The sequence below is a fragment of the Oryctolagus cuniculus genome, chromosome 20 (assembly GCF_964237555.1).
Source record: "Oryctolagus cuniculus chromosome 20, mOryCun1.1, whole genome shotgun sequence".
NCBI lineage: Eukaryota > Metazoa > Chordata > Mammalia > Lagomorpha > Leporidae > Oryctolagus > Oryctolagus cuniculus.
In genome coordinates, this window is record NC_091451.1 from 12,937,403 (window position 1) to 12,952,429 (window position 15,027).

The window sequence follows — 15,027 nt, forward strand, 5'->3', positions numbered from 1 at the left end:
CAGGCATTAAAAGGAGAAATTGTCAACTTTTCTCTAAATTGACTATCATTGAGTTCTTAATCAACTTCCTTTTACTTCCATATGTCCAAATCTTGCAAAAACAAAAGATAATCATTATTCCTAGCCTCAGAGAATTATGGTAATGCATTCATTTACATTTTAAGCCACTCTGAGATTTACAGCTGTCTGTGTCAGTAGTCTTTCAGATTTGGCATACTAAGTGGTCAGCCTCTGTCTACTTGGAGTGTGGAACTAAGGAGAGCCATACTGACCCCATACTATTTCTTTTGGGTTATGGAAAAGGAACTAATGTGGACAGATGACTGTGTGCTGCCATGGCTTATGGCCAACAGTTCTTCTGAGGCTTGCTTGTTAGTGTCGGTGGTGCTAACATAAAATTTATTGGTTTAACCATTTTTAAGAATACAGCTCATTGGTATTAAGTATATTTACATTGTTCCATCCATCTCCAGAATGTTCTCATCTTCCCAAGCTGAAAACTCTGTACCAATTAAACTCTTAATTCCCATATCCCTCCTCCTCCCAGCCCCGGCAACCACCATTCTATTCACTGGCTCTATCATTTCACCTATTCTAGATGTTTCATGTAAGAGGATTTATACAGTATTTGTCCTTTTGTGACTAGCTTATTTCACTTAGCATAATTTCTCCAAAGTTTGTCCATGTTGTAGCAGATACGAGAATTTCCTTCCTTTTTAACTGTAGATAATATTCCTACATGTATATACCACATTTTGCCCTCCATTCATCTGTCACTAGGTGCTTGAGCTGCTTCCACAATTGACAGTTATTAATGATGCTGCTGTGAACATGAGCATAGACAATAGACATATCTCTTCAAGACCTTGCTCTCAATTCTTTAGATCATATACCCAGAAGTGGGACTACTGGATCATATGCTGGTTCTATTTTTATTTTTTTAAAGAACTTCCTTGTTTTTTTTTAATATAAGGGAAGTAGAGAAAGATCATTATGAAGGAATATGAATGGGTATAGTTGTTGCTCTTGTAATGTGGCTTGAAATCTCTTAAAAATCTGTGGGCGATCCTAGCAGTTAGCCTGACTGCTGGCAGGTGGCAGGAGGCCCAGGCACATTTCTCCCCACCTCCACCTTCTGCCAATCAGGTAAACTGCTCTCAGGTGTGGCGCAGGCCCTCCTGGAAAGCTACCTTCAACCTGATTGGAGAGGCATATTGGCGCCAGTGTCAGTTCTGTCCTATAGTTAGTGTTCCCCTGAGTTAGTTACGCCCTTTCTCCCTGCCCTTTAAAAGTGTAGGTGGCTGTGAATAAAGTCAGACAGGTTTGCTGAAACTTGCCTCAGGTGCTCCTTGTGGGAAGGACACTGTCACCCTGCTCTCCCGGACAGTGTGGCTTTGCAGTATGAATGGTTATAGTTGTTGCTCTTGTCTTGTGGCTTGAAATCTCCTAAGATCTAGATTTTCTGCCCTACCTTTACCTATCTATCCTGTTTAAACCTCTCATTCTTCATCTGTAAAAATGAACAAAATGTTGCTTTGGGGGATTAAATTATATTATTGATGTAATATTACCTAGTAATTGATAAAATGTCAATAAACCTTTCCTAGATTAACAGAGCCAGCTGCCAGAAGAACTGAGCTTTCCTGCTGTCTTTGGTGATTAACCACTATTAGTGAGTTCATCATAATCCCAAAATCATTCTCTGGGATCTTAGCTGCTATAGAGTTTCTGTTACATGATCGATATCCCTGGCCAGATTGGTTTGAGATAAGGAAGCACGCCATGAGTTTTATTTTGATCCTTGTCAAATGCCACAGGGCTCAGTACCATGGACTACCTTATAGCTTCAGGTTTATTGGGAAATTAATGTTGTGTATGTGAATACAAACCAAGCCCTCTGGTCCCACCACTTCCCCTGTCTTAACAAAATTCAGTCCAAAGCTCTGGGGTAGCTCCAGAATAGTTTCAACCTCCTGGAAGAACCTGAATTAGAATCTGTAAATTCTCTCAATGCAAGTGTCCCTTCTCAATTGCAAAGGATCAGTGATATCACTATTGCTGTAGATCAGAGTGCAAAATTTAAAATCTCTGGGTGCTTACTTCTAAATCCTGGGATATAGAAAACAGGCCCTAGATGGTTAAAAGTCGAAGTCCAAAAATATAAATTCACTTATTCATCTCAGGAAACAATGGAATTTCCTAGATTATACAAACACCTCAAATAAATCAACTCCTGTTATTTATCTTGATTTTTCTTTTCTCTTTCATTTTACATCTCCTATTTATTTTTCTTTTACTTATTTTAAATTATTATAAAGACAGGTTCTTATCAGAGGAACAGCTCTTGAAACGTATTCTTGCTACCACTAGTTCAAATTTCTGAGCCAAAAATGATACTCAGGTTAGTTTGAATATGCACTACGCAATAGGTTAGTGGCACCTATTACTGTCACTACATCACTTAGGTTAATGAAGCTAGGATGAAAGGCTACGATTCAAAGGGAAAGATTCAGAGCTCCTTCCTTTTCTTTACCTTTCTTTTTTTTAAGAAAATAAAAACATTATGACTAAAAATACATGTGCTCAGTATGCAAAACTTGGAAATTTTCAGAAAAATGTAGCAAAGGAAATAATAGTCATAGATAATTTTAACATTTTGAAATAACAAATGTTTTCTACTTTCATGTATATCCTTTCCATCTTTTTTTTTTTTTGGACAGGTAGAGTAGACAGTGAGAGAGAGAGAGACAGAAAGAAAGGTCTTCCTTCCGTTGGTTCACCCCCAAAATGGCCGCTGCGCTAACCCAAAGCCAGGAGCCAGGTGCTTCCTCCTGGTCTCCCATGCGGGTGCAGGGCCCAAGCACTTGGGCCATCCTCCACTGCCTTCCTGGGCCACAGCAGAGAGCTGGACTGTAAGAGGATCAACCGGGACAGACATTTAACAAATATGTCATTCCTAGCTTGTGCATAACTGCCTACTGCTGTCAATATTCACATTTCCTTCATTTCTTTCAGATGGAATGGGGAGAGTCCTTGCTCAAGATGTGTATGCAAAAGACAACCTACCCCCCTTCCCAGCATCGGTAAAAGATGGCTATGCTGTCCGAGGTAAATATTTTGGTGTTCTTTAATTACCATTAGACGCACTGCATTGTTTTCTAATTTTTGGCTTATCCCAGAAACCAAATTACTGGTACTTCCATTTCCCCAATGGCTGTCAGAATAACTTCATTCACAGATAATAGTGTTAATCTATATCTGTAAATTCCTTGTACAATCTTAATTAAAACTTTTTAATGAGAGTGACATTGAGGTTTTCAGCTGGAAAATTTCCAGACCAAGACTGTCTGCTGTCTGACATGTGTAGGAGATGAACAAGTAAGCTATGCTATGGTGCTTTTATTTTATCCCTATATGTTACACAGAAACTCTTGCTTAGAAATAAATATAGAGTGATCAAGTGAAAACACTATGCTGTTCTTTCAATGCATACTCGTGCCAGACAGCAGAAACAGTATTGATCTGGAAGTTTCCCAAATGTTTTCTAGCTGAAAATATCTATATGATCCCAGGAAAAAAAGAGTAGATTTCCAGCACAGGGATAAAGCAAGGTATTCCATTCTGCTTTAAATGCAGACATCAGTAAAAGGCTTCTTGAAAAAGCAGCATGACAGAAACTTCTAATTCTCTCTCTAAAAAGAAATGCCATATGTCAAAGTCCTAGAACCCAGATGGTACCAGCACAGTTTCCTGAGATTGTGAGAATATTAAAAGCAAATACTGAATAGCATTTGACTGCCTAAAATCTAATCTAAGAACACAAAATGAAAATGCAACTAAATTGCTTAGAAACCATTTTTGTGGTGTTTTATTCCATGTACAACATGTTTTCAAATATGTACTTGCATATGTGGAATGGGTCAGTCGAGATACCTAATACATGTATTACCTCACATATACTTATCATATTTTATAGTAAGACTACTTAACATCTACTCTTTTGCTATTTTCTAAAATGCAATACATTGTTGTTGGTCACCAACTCAAAGCTGATATCAAAGAAATATCTAAAAAAAATTCTAATTTGACTTGTTAAAAAGGCCAATTCTTTTTGAATGGTCAGTGGAGTCTCTTCTTTGGCTTTACCTAGGCATACCTATCCATTAAGAGAATTACCTTTTACTTGTAATTGAACACATTCATTGATCTTCTCCATATTAATTTACCATTTTAGCAGTAATTTTTTATGTTGGAGGTAATGTAGCATATAGCTAAGTTTATGTATGGGCTTTGAGCAAAGTAAGAGTACTCTGGGTTCTAGTACCAACCAGTTCCATTTATGTAACTTTGAGCAAATCTCTTAAATTTTTTCAGCTTTAGCTTTCTCACCTGTAAAATGGCAATAATTATAATATTTATACTACCAAACAGCTTGTATTAAGGATAAATAAGACTATAGAAAGTCTTAGTAAAGTACCTGCACACACAAAAAAGGCACTCAGTAATATTTAAATGTTTAATGATTATTATTATCACTATTATTATTATACGCACATTTTCGTAGATCATCTCTGAAAAAGGATCACATTTATCTGAACTGTTACTCAAATGTTCTATGTACATAAAAGGATGAAGAGATTGACCTTATGTTTTAATTTCCACTGGTGTATTCTTCCTCAGATGTGTCTCATTCAGCTTGCTCTTACTAGACTAAAACATCTCTGAAATTAGCAAAACCAAACATAAATAACAATTCCTCAATGATTCCTTTTTTTTTTCAAATTATTTCCTTCTATAGCGTTTATTATAATGATTATTATTCAGAAAGAAAATTATTTTATTCATCTGACTGCCCCATTGGCTCTTCTTGTTTTTCACTTCTCATCTAAAATATTAATTCTGTTTTGGTCTTATAATTTATAGCCATACAGGATTATTATGAAATGACTAAGAATTTTTAATTCCAAAGTAGAACAAAAAACAATAGCAGATGAAATAACAAAGACAAAAAGTAGGGGGAAACAAGAAAATGTTTGAGGCAGAATTACTCTCAAAAAGAATGTTGTTCAGTGATTTTACATGAGGTAGCAGCAGCTCAATAAAAGACAGTATTGTTCTTAGCTTTAGAAAAGTACATGAGCCATAAAAGTCTTTCTGTTACTATAGACTCCATCAAAAGAGGTTTTTTACTTTTTATATTAACTTTTAATTAGGATCAAAGAAGTTTTATGTGAAATTACCATTTAGTACCGTCTTTATTGTTTTGTTTGGAATAGTGTTATTTTAATTTATTTCACACACATGCACAAGGAATCTAAAATGATATCTCACAGCGCAAAAATCCAAGAGATTTTCTGCTGTGCAGCCAATTCACATTACTTTCTTTCTAAACAGTGTTGCTAGTTCTCTAACAAAGATATAACACATAACAGATACTTGTGAGCATGATTAAATCTTAAAGTAGTGAGAAAGATAAATAGGTAGGTAGGTAGGTAGATAGATAGGTATGTAGATAGATCAGCATCATAACTGAGGCAGCTAGAGTCATCAGTGGATAAAGAGACATGGTCTTATAATCACACTGAATTTCTCAGTTTACACCACCTCACCTTTGTCTGTAGTTCAAGAAGACAAACTCTGTGAATCCTGGAAGTCTTTTTTCTATATTCGTTAATTAAAGGGATTTTCATTTCTCTGAAGGGAATTCCCCTTTAGTCTCCGCAGTGCTGTCATTTCACCCCACGCAGTGTCTTGATAGAGAATGTCCTTGAGGCAGTTGTCATGGCACTCTAACACACTGCAGCTCCTCTCCACCCGCCTTCCTTTACTTGGTCCCTTTCTCCCCACTCCCTTTATTCTCCTCCCTTTTTTCTTCTCCTCTGCCTTTGCCTTAGGCCCTCCGGTAATACCCAGTGGCACTCATGATCATTGCTAATGCTCTAGGTGTAAAGAGGTTGCTAACTTGCTCTGGATCACTAAGCATTAGCCAGTATCCTTCAGAAACATGTGGGATAAAACTCCAAACCAGTTGGAGGATCACTTGCTTAAAGGTATGTGGGTTGAAAAATTAAAACCAGTAATACAGTAATTAAGAAAAAAAGAAATAAATAGAAATAACTTTCAAAAACCGTAAGAGATAATAATGTAATGAAGGCAGAAATCAAGTTATTATAATGTAAATAATATGAAGACCTATAACCTAATAAACTTGAAACTACTTCAGGAGGCAGTGAATTTAAAAGATAGAAGTGAAGAAAAGAAAATGAAAGTGACATACAGAATTGGTAAATAAATAAATCTAAAAAAAGAATTGGAATTGACAGTTGTAATACACTGTTTTTATTCTTCATGTTTTTGAAGTATCATTTCCCCTTTATACTGATTAAACTAATCTCCCTTTTCATGCATTCTCACCAAGCTCTATAGTGTCACAATTGCTTAGATTTTAATGAAAGCAAAAATATCTTAGGATCCCAATTTCAGCTTTCTTTAAAAAGTTTAGTTTGAAAGGCATATCTCTACAGATCTTGTTTTGAGAATGCTTAGAAAAAAAGCCATTTTGGGCCGGCGCCGCGGATCAATAGGCTAATCCTCCACCTAGCGGCGCCAGCACCCCGGGTTCTAGTCCCGGTTGGGGCACCGGATTCTTTCCCAGTTGCCCCTCTTCCAGGCCAGCTCTCTGCTGTGGCCAGGGAGTGCAGTGGAGGATGGCCCAAGTGCTTGGGCCCTGCACCCCATGGGAGACCAGGAGAAGTTCCTGGCTCCTGCCATCGGATCAGCGTGGTGCGCCGGCTGCGGTGCGCCGGCTGCAGCGCGCCAGCCGTGGCAGCCACTGGAGGGTGAACCAATGGCAAAAAGGAAGACCTTTTTCTCTGTCTCTCTCTCTCACTATCCACTCTGCCTGTCAAAAAAAAAAAAAAAAGCCATTTTGAATAAACAAATTATTTGGTGAATAATGTATAACATACAGTTCTGAAAAGATATATTAAGAGATAGCCTTGCCATTTGGGTAAAGTGAATCTTAAGATTTTTTTTCTCCTTTACAAGATTCTGATTTGAAATAATTTTAGAAAATATAGAAAATCAAAAATAGCATGTTAAAACTAATTTTTTTAAAAATATTTATTTATTTTATGTGAAAGGCAGAGTCATAGAGAGGCAGAGGCAGAGAGAAGTTCACTCCCTAGATGGACGCAACCGCTGGAGCTGTGCCTATCCGAAGCCAGGACTCTCCTCCAAGTCTCCCATGCAGGTTCAGGGGCCCAAGGATCTGGGCCATCCAGCACCACAGCCATCTTGGGAGTGAACCAGCAAATGGAAGACCACTCTCTCTGTCTCTTTCTCTCTCTGTAACTCTTTCAAATAAATAAAATAAATCTTTAAAAAAAAATATTTTCTAGGATATCTGAAACTTATGCTTTATAATAGGTCTCAATACATTCAGCCTTCTTGAATGGTGAGATTCCTTATTCTTGAAAATAAGTGAATAACTACAATTATACAGAGGCTTAAAGAGATAAAAGATGGCTGGAAAATGTAAATAATGGATAATTATTTGGCAAATTGAGGACAATAATTTACAATGTTTTGCTGCAATGAATAGTTATCTACTGATATCAATTTTATATCATATAATGTAATGTAAAATTCTCAAATAAACAGATAATACTAGAAATAATACCTTGACATTTAAAAAGAGGGAAGAAGAGAGAGCAGCTTCAGGGTCTAGCATGAAGCATTATGAAATGCTTGCATAATACAATTGCTGTTAGGGTTTGGTTTATTTTGCTTTTATCACTTCCGTCTAATTAAATTCTATAATTACTAAGCAGAAAAGAAAACTCATTAGCAAGTATATCAGAATTGGGAAGCAAAAAATATTTTAAGTCTTGACAAAAGTCTTTGGAATCCAATAGTTTTTTGTTTTGTTTTGTTTTTTTGACAGGTAGAGTTATAGACAGTGAGAGAGAGAGACAGAGAGAAAGGTCTTCCTTCTGTTGCTTCACTCCCCAAATGGCCACCACGGACAGCACTGCACCGATCCAAAGCCAGGAACTAGGTGCTTCCTCCTGGTCTCCCATGCGGGTGCAGGGCCCAAGCACTTGGGCCATCCTCCACTGCCCTCCCAGGCCACAGCAGAGAGCTGGACTGGAAGAGAAGCAACCGGGACTAGAACCTGGCACCCATATGGGAAGCCGGCACTGCAGGCGGAGGATTAACCAAGTGAGCCATGGCGCTGACCCCTAGAATCCATTAGTTTTTTCTAATGGAATAATATGACTTAGTTTATTTTCTTTCCAAGCTGTAGGTTCATGTGCCATCATACCTCCACTTCTGCCTCTCCCATCAAAGCTTATGGAATTCATCTTGGAAATGACAATTTTTTAATTTTTTTTTTTGACAGGCAGAGTGGACAGTGAGAGAGAGAGACAGAGAGAAAGGTCTTCCTTTTCCATTGGTTCACCCCACAATGGCCGCTGCGGCCGGCACACCACGCTGATCCAAAGCCAGGAGCCAGGTGCTTCTCCTGGTCTCCCATGCGGGTGCAGGGCCCAAGGACTTGGGCCATCCTCCACTGCACTCCCGGGCCACAGCAGAGAGCTGGACAGGAAGTAGAGTGACCGGGACAAAAACCGGCACCCCGACCGGGACTAGAACCCGGTGTGCTGGCGCCGCAGGCAGAGGATTAGCCTAATGAGCCATGGCGCTGGCTAACTTTTTAAATTTTTTAAAATATGTGTTTATTTATTTGAAAGAATTACAGAGAGAGAGGGAGAGACACACAGAGAGAGAGGTCTTCTATCAGCTAGTTCATTCCCTAAATGGCCACAATGGCCAGGCCTAAGCCAGAAGCCAGCAGTTTCATCCAAGTCTCCCACAAGAGTAGCATGGGCCCAAACACTTGGGCCATCTTCCACTGTTTTCCCAAGCCGTTAACAGGGAGCTGGGTCAGAAGTGGAACAGCTGGGACTCAAATCGGCACCCACATGGGTTGCCAGAATTGCAGGTAGTGTTTTTATTTGCTAGGCCACAATGCTGGTCCCCTGAAATACAGCTTTTTAAAATGGTCTCTTTAAGATATTTTAAAATAAGAATCAGGGGACCAGCACTTTGGTATAGTGAGTTAATCCTCTGCAATGCTGGCATCCCATGGGTAACAGTTTGACTCCTGGCTGCTTAGCTTCTAATCCAACTCCCTGTTAATGTGCCTGGAAAAGCAGCAGAAGATGGCCCAAGTCCTTGGGTCCCTGCAGCCATATAGGAGACCCAGAAGAAGCTCCTGGTTCCTGGCTTTGGCCTGGCCCAGCCCTGACTGTTGCAGCTACCTGGGGAGTGAATCAGCAAATGGGAGATATATCTCTCTCTGTGTGTTTCTCCTCTCTCTGTAACTTTGACTTTCAGGTAAACAAGTACATCTTTTATAAAATTGTTTAAAAACATAAGCAACTTACATGGATTAATAATTATTTTTTCTGTCTTCATAAGTAATAGTGAGCCTTCATGATAACACAAGCTCAGGACTTTGTGGTTCACTAATTTTTTTATCAATTCAGCTTTTCTTGGCCTGAATACATCTGTATTAATGTTGACGTCATAATGCTGTGCTTCTCAAAAAGAGTGGTTTATGGTTTCTAGCAGCAGCAGCAGCTTCTTTTCGGCCGGCGCCACGGCTCACTAGGCTAATCCTCCGCCTAGCAGCGCCGGCACACCGGGTTCTAGTTCCGGTTGGGGCGCCGGATTCTGTCCCCTTTGCCCCTCTTCCAGGCCAGCTCTCTGCTGTGGCCAGGGAGTGCAGTGGAGGATGGCCCAAGTGCTTGGGCCCTGCACCCCATGGGAGACCAGGAAAAGCACCTGGCTCCTGGCTCCTGCCATCGGATCAGCGCGGTGCGCCGGCCGCGGCGGCCATTGGAGGGTGAACCAACGGCAAAGGAAGACCTTTCTCTCTGTCTCTCTCTCTCTCACTGTCCACTCTGCCTGTCAAAAAAAAAAAAAAAAAAATACAGAATTTCACACCCTACCCCTGATCTACTGAATCAGATTCTGTGTTTTTTACTAGATCCTCAGGTGATGTGTATGCAATTAAAGGCTGAGAAATATTGTTATGATGGCAGTCCTAGTAATCAGTCCTCTGTCAGTAGTAAGAGCCTTCCATATTGTTAGTTGATTTAACCTTCCTTACTCAGCAACATGGAGATATACTTAGCAGGTGGAAAGGTTCAGTGTAAGGTAAGGAACACAGATAAGTGAACACATATTCTCTCAGTGAGTGCACCTTCTCTCTGACAATAAAGAACCTTGCTTCTTGTTTTTTGTTTTTTTTTTTTTTTTTTAAGATTTAGTTTTTAATTGAAAGGCAGAGGAGGAAGGGAGGGAGGGAGGGAGGGAGAGAGGTCTTCTATCTACTGGCTCACTCCCCAAATGGCCACAACACCTGGATCTGGGCCAATCCGAAGCCAGGAGCCAGGAGCTACTTTCAGTTCTGCCATGTGGGTGCAGGGGCCCAAGTACTTGGGCCATATTCCACTGCTTGCCCAGGTGCATTAGCAGGGAGCTGGATTGGAAGTGAAGTAGCCAGGACTTGAGCCAGCATTACATGCAGCAACTTTATCTGCTAGCCACAGCACCAGCCCCAGAACCTTGCTTCTTAGAATATATAAGAGCTCTTAGATTTTGAACCCCTGAGTCTCTGTACCATGCTTGCTGCTGTACTACCTTGGATGATGTCCAGCCACTTAGTGACATTTATTTAGAGCATGTGCACACAACACTGATTTAAGCATTTTAAATGTATGTGTGGGTCGGCGCCACGGCTCACTTGGCTAATCCTCCGCTTGTGGCGCTGGCACCCCGGGTTCTAGTCCTGGTTGGGGTGCCGGATTCTGTCCCGGTTGCTCCTCTTCCAGTCCAGTCTCTCTGCTGTGGCCAGGGAGTGCAGTGGAGGATGGCCCAAGTCCTTGGGCCCTGCACCCGCATGGGAGACCAAGAGGAGGTGCCTGGCTCCTGGCTCCTGGCTTCAGATTGGTGCAGAACTCCAGCCATGGTGGCCATCTGGGGGGTGAACCACCAGAAGGAAGACCTTTCTCTCTGTCTCTCTCACTCACTGTCTAACTCTGCCTGTCAAAAAAAAAAAAAAGTGTATGTGTGGATGTGGGGCAAGAACAGCAGAAAGAAGGAAGATTGAAGAGCAGAGGGGTTTAAAACAGAAAGAAAGGAAGTGGTCTCCATTTCTAAGGCGCTCGTGTTCTAGCTGAAGAGATAAAGTATATACACGTTTATGGAATTCTTTAAGAAATTTTACAAAGCACAATAATATTAAGCACAGTTAGTTCACAAATTTCCCACCTAAATGTTACAGGAGTGCCAAATTCATTTCTGTAATCTTCTTTGTTTTAAATGATCAGAGTGGATTTTTTTTTTAAATTTATTTGACAGGTAGAGTTATAGACAGTGAGAGAAAGAGACAGAGAGAAAGGTCTTCCTTCCGTTGGTTCACTCCCCAAATGGCCGCTACGGTTGGCACTGTGCCGATTCGAAGCCAGGAGCCAGGTGCTTCTTCCCGGAAGATCTGTTTATTTATTTCAGAGGCAGAGAGAGAGAAAGAGAGAGGTCTTCCATCTGCTGGTTCACTCCCCAAATGACTTGCAATGGCTGGAGCTGCACCGATCCAAAGCCAGGAGCCAGGAGTTTCTTCTACGTTACCAACGTGGGAACAGGGGCCTAAGAACTTGGGCCATCTTCTACTGCTTTCCCAGACCATAGCAAAGAACTGTGTTGAAAGTGGAGCATCCGGGATATGAACCGGCACCCCTATGAGATGTTAGTACTCCAGGCAACGGCTTTACTAATTACGCTGCCACTCAGGCCCCTTCTGTATTCTTTTAACAAATATTTTATGAGCAAATTGCTATTCCAGATAGAATAATGACATAATCTAAGTTATATAGAGTTAATCAGTGCAATCTTTCTAACATTATTAATGTGGTGACTCAAATCTTAAAGAAAACAGTATATATGGATCAACAGAAAGTGTATACAGCTGGCCCTCCGTATCCACAGTTCCCATAAATGTGGAATCAACCAAACTCAGTTTGAAAATAATTTTTTAAAAATCCACCTGTAGGGGTCGGCGCTGTGGTGTAGCAGGTAAAGTTGCCACCTGCAGTGCTGGCATCCCCTTTGGGCACAGGTTCAAGTCCTGGCTGCTCCACTTCTGATCCAGCTCTCTGCTATGGCCTGGGAAAGCAGTGGAAGATAGCCCTAGTCCTTGGGCCCCTGCACCCACATGGGAGACCTAGAAGAAGCTCCACACTCCTGACTTCAGATCAGCCCAACTCAGTCCATCCCTTGTGGCCATCTGGGGAGTGAAGCAGCAGATGAAGATATTCCTCCTTCTCTCTCTCTCTCTCTGCCTCTGTGACTCTGCCTTTCAGATAAATAAATAAATCTTTAAAAAACTGCACTTGTACTGAACATGTATAGACTTTTTTCTCATCATTATTCCTTAACAGTATAGTGTAACAGTATTTATGTACCATTTACACTGTAGTAAGTGGTATAAGTAATCTTTAGATGTTTTCAAATATACTGGAATATATGCAAAGGTTATATGCAGATACTGTGCCATTTTATAAAAGAGACTTGAGTTTCCACAGATGTTGGTATACAGTGGGATCCTGGAGCCATCCCTCTTGGCAGATATTAAGGGACAGTTTTATAGCAAATACAGAACTTTGTGCTGGGAAATAGTATTTATTTGATCATTCATATATTCATATTTCTAAGATGGTTCCCAGGAGTTACACCCATTGATTTATTGGACATTTTGAATACTTCATTATTTTTTTTTTTTTGACAGGCAGAGTGGACAGTGAGAGAGAGAGAGACAGAGAGAAAGGTCTTCCTTTTGCCGTTGGTTCACCCTCCAATGGCCGCCGCAGCCGGCGCACTGCGGCCGGCGCACCGCGCTGATCCGAAGCCAGGAGCCAGGTGCTTATCCTGGTCTCCCATGGGGTGCAGGGCCCAAGCACCTGGGCCATCCTCCACTGCACTCCCGGGCCACAGCAGAGAGCTGGCCTGGAAGAGGGGCAACCAGGACAGAATCCGGCGCCCCGACCGGGACTAGAACCCGGTGTGCCGGCGCCGCAAGGCGGAGGATTAGCCTAGTGAGCCGCGGCGCCGGCCTGAATACTTCATTATTGAACATCTATTTAATATCAGTTGTCCAGCAAATAGTAGGATTCCCCTGAATCAAGCAAATTAGTGAAAAAGATGTAGAAACTATAACTAGAGTTAATTCAGGCCACTCTGAGGAAGCAAGAGACTAAGCAGGTTACTCCTGAGGGGAGGGGCATCAGCTGTGACTTTGAAGAGAAAGTGAGCTAAATCTTAAAAGCAAAAAAGTCTTTAATCAGAGGCAAGAATAAAGGATGGACAGTGCTAGTAGCAGAAGTAGGATATGTCATGGAGCTGAAATATGAATCATCATGGTACTCTTAGAAAACTAGATAAGGTCTAAGCCAGACATGAACCAGAAGCCTTTGAACATAATATTATCTTTGCACATATTGATAAACCATTTCTACTTCATCTCCCCCAACCACTCACCCTCTCATGTATGCACATGCTCACATGTGCACATGCATGTGCACACACACATACACATACTTACTCAGCTCTTAATTCCTCTTTCATATTGAAATCAAAAATCCTTTTGTCAAGATGGTTTTCCCAAGGCCTCCAGTGTACCTCAGGTCCTGTAATGGTGTACTCTCATAAAACCATGTTCCTTCCCTTTAGTGTGGTTTTAAAAAACTGTGTGTGTGTGTGTTTTCATTAATTTGATTTCTCTTATTAGTAAGTATCTTCCTCCCTATGTCAGTGACTTTAGTTTATTGACATCCATGGAAGAAATACATTAAGTACATTATACCTCACAAATCAATGGTATACACATATCTATATAACATATACAATACATACAAGCATATATATATATATATATTTGATAGGCAGAGTGGACAGTGAGAGAGAGAGAGAAAGGTCTTCCTTTGCCGTTGGTTCACCCTCCAATGGCCGCCGCAGCCGGCATGCTACAGCTGGCGCACCACACTGATCCAAAAGCAGGAGCCAGGTGCTTCTCCTGGTCTCCCATGGAGTGCAGGGCCCAAGGACTTGGGCCATCCTCCACTGCACTCCCTGGCCACAGCAGAGAGCTGGCCTGGAAGAGGGGCAACCGGGACAGAATCCGACGCCCCGACCGGGACTAGAACCCGGTGTGCCGGCGCCACAGGCAGAGGATTAGCCTATTGAGCTGCGGCGCCGGCATAAGCATATATTTTTAAAAACTGAGTTTCCTGAAACAATGGTCATCCTTACCATACATGTGAAATATACTTTCTATCCTTTTTCATTAGAAAATTCCTTATAAAATGTTTTTATATCCCCTTCCCATTTATGATTCAGAGTTTGTAAGCCTTACAACAGATGAACACTGCATTAGAATAGAACAATGTCCAGTTTTACTCTGTTTGGTTCTCAGCTTCTAGTGTTATACTTAGGGTTTATAAGACACTAAATAGAAGTTTACTGAATGAATAAAATGAATGAAAAGTTCTAACAGGTATTATTTTTAAGTATTATTATGATCCTTATTCTTATCAGAAAAAAAAAAAAAAACCTGAAAATTGGAGAGGTTTAGTAATTCTGCTGAAAGCCCTGAGACTGATAATAGGCAGAACAAGGATTCAGATTCAGCTGCTTTACTTTAAAACCACGCACATTTCCCCTGTGCAGGAAACAAAAAGAGAAAATACTTTGGTTTCTTTAAGAGGTTCAAAGTGCTTATTATTTGTATAGATGATGAATCAGTAAAAATCAGTTTCTTCATATTTGAGATGCAGTTAATACAGAATCTGAAAAATCACTGATACATTAATTTTCTATCATAGGAAAAATTTTAAAAATTGGAAAAATAAGTGGAAGGAGTAGATGAAACAAGATCAGAAAAATGTTAATAACTGTGTCTGT

General features: G+C 40.7%; 1 protein-coding gene across 21 annotated transcripts in view; it reads left to right on the top strand.

The window, feature by feature from the left end:
* GPHN (gephyrin) overlaps positions 1–15,027 on the top strand; it is a 566,685-nt gene that overhangs the window by 458,457 nt on the left and 93,201 nt on the right. For all 21 annotated transcript variants that reach the window (XM_070065103.1, XM_070065105.1, XM_070065109.1 and 18 more), the window contains one exon: positions 3,016–3,108. In XM_070065103.1, the coding sequence (XP_069921204.1) occupies positions 3,016–3,108 (93 nt within the window). The remainder of the gene's footprint in view (positions 1–3,015; positions 3,109–15,027) is intronic.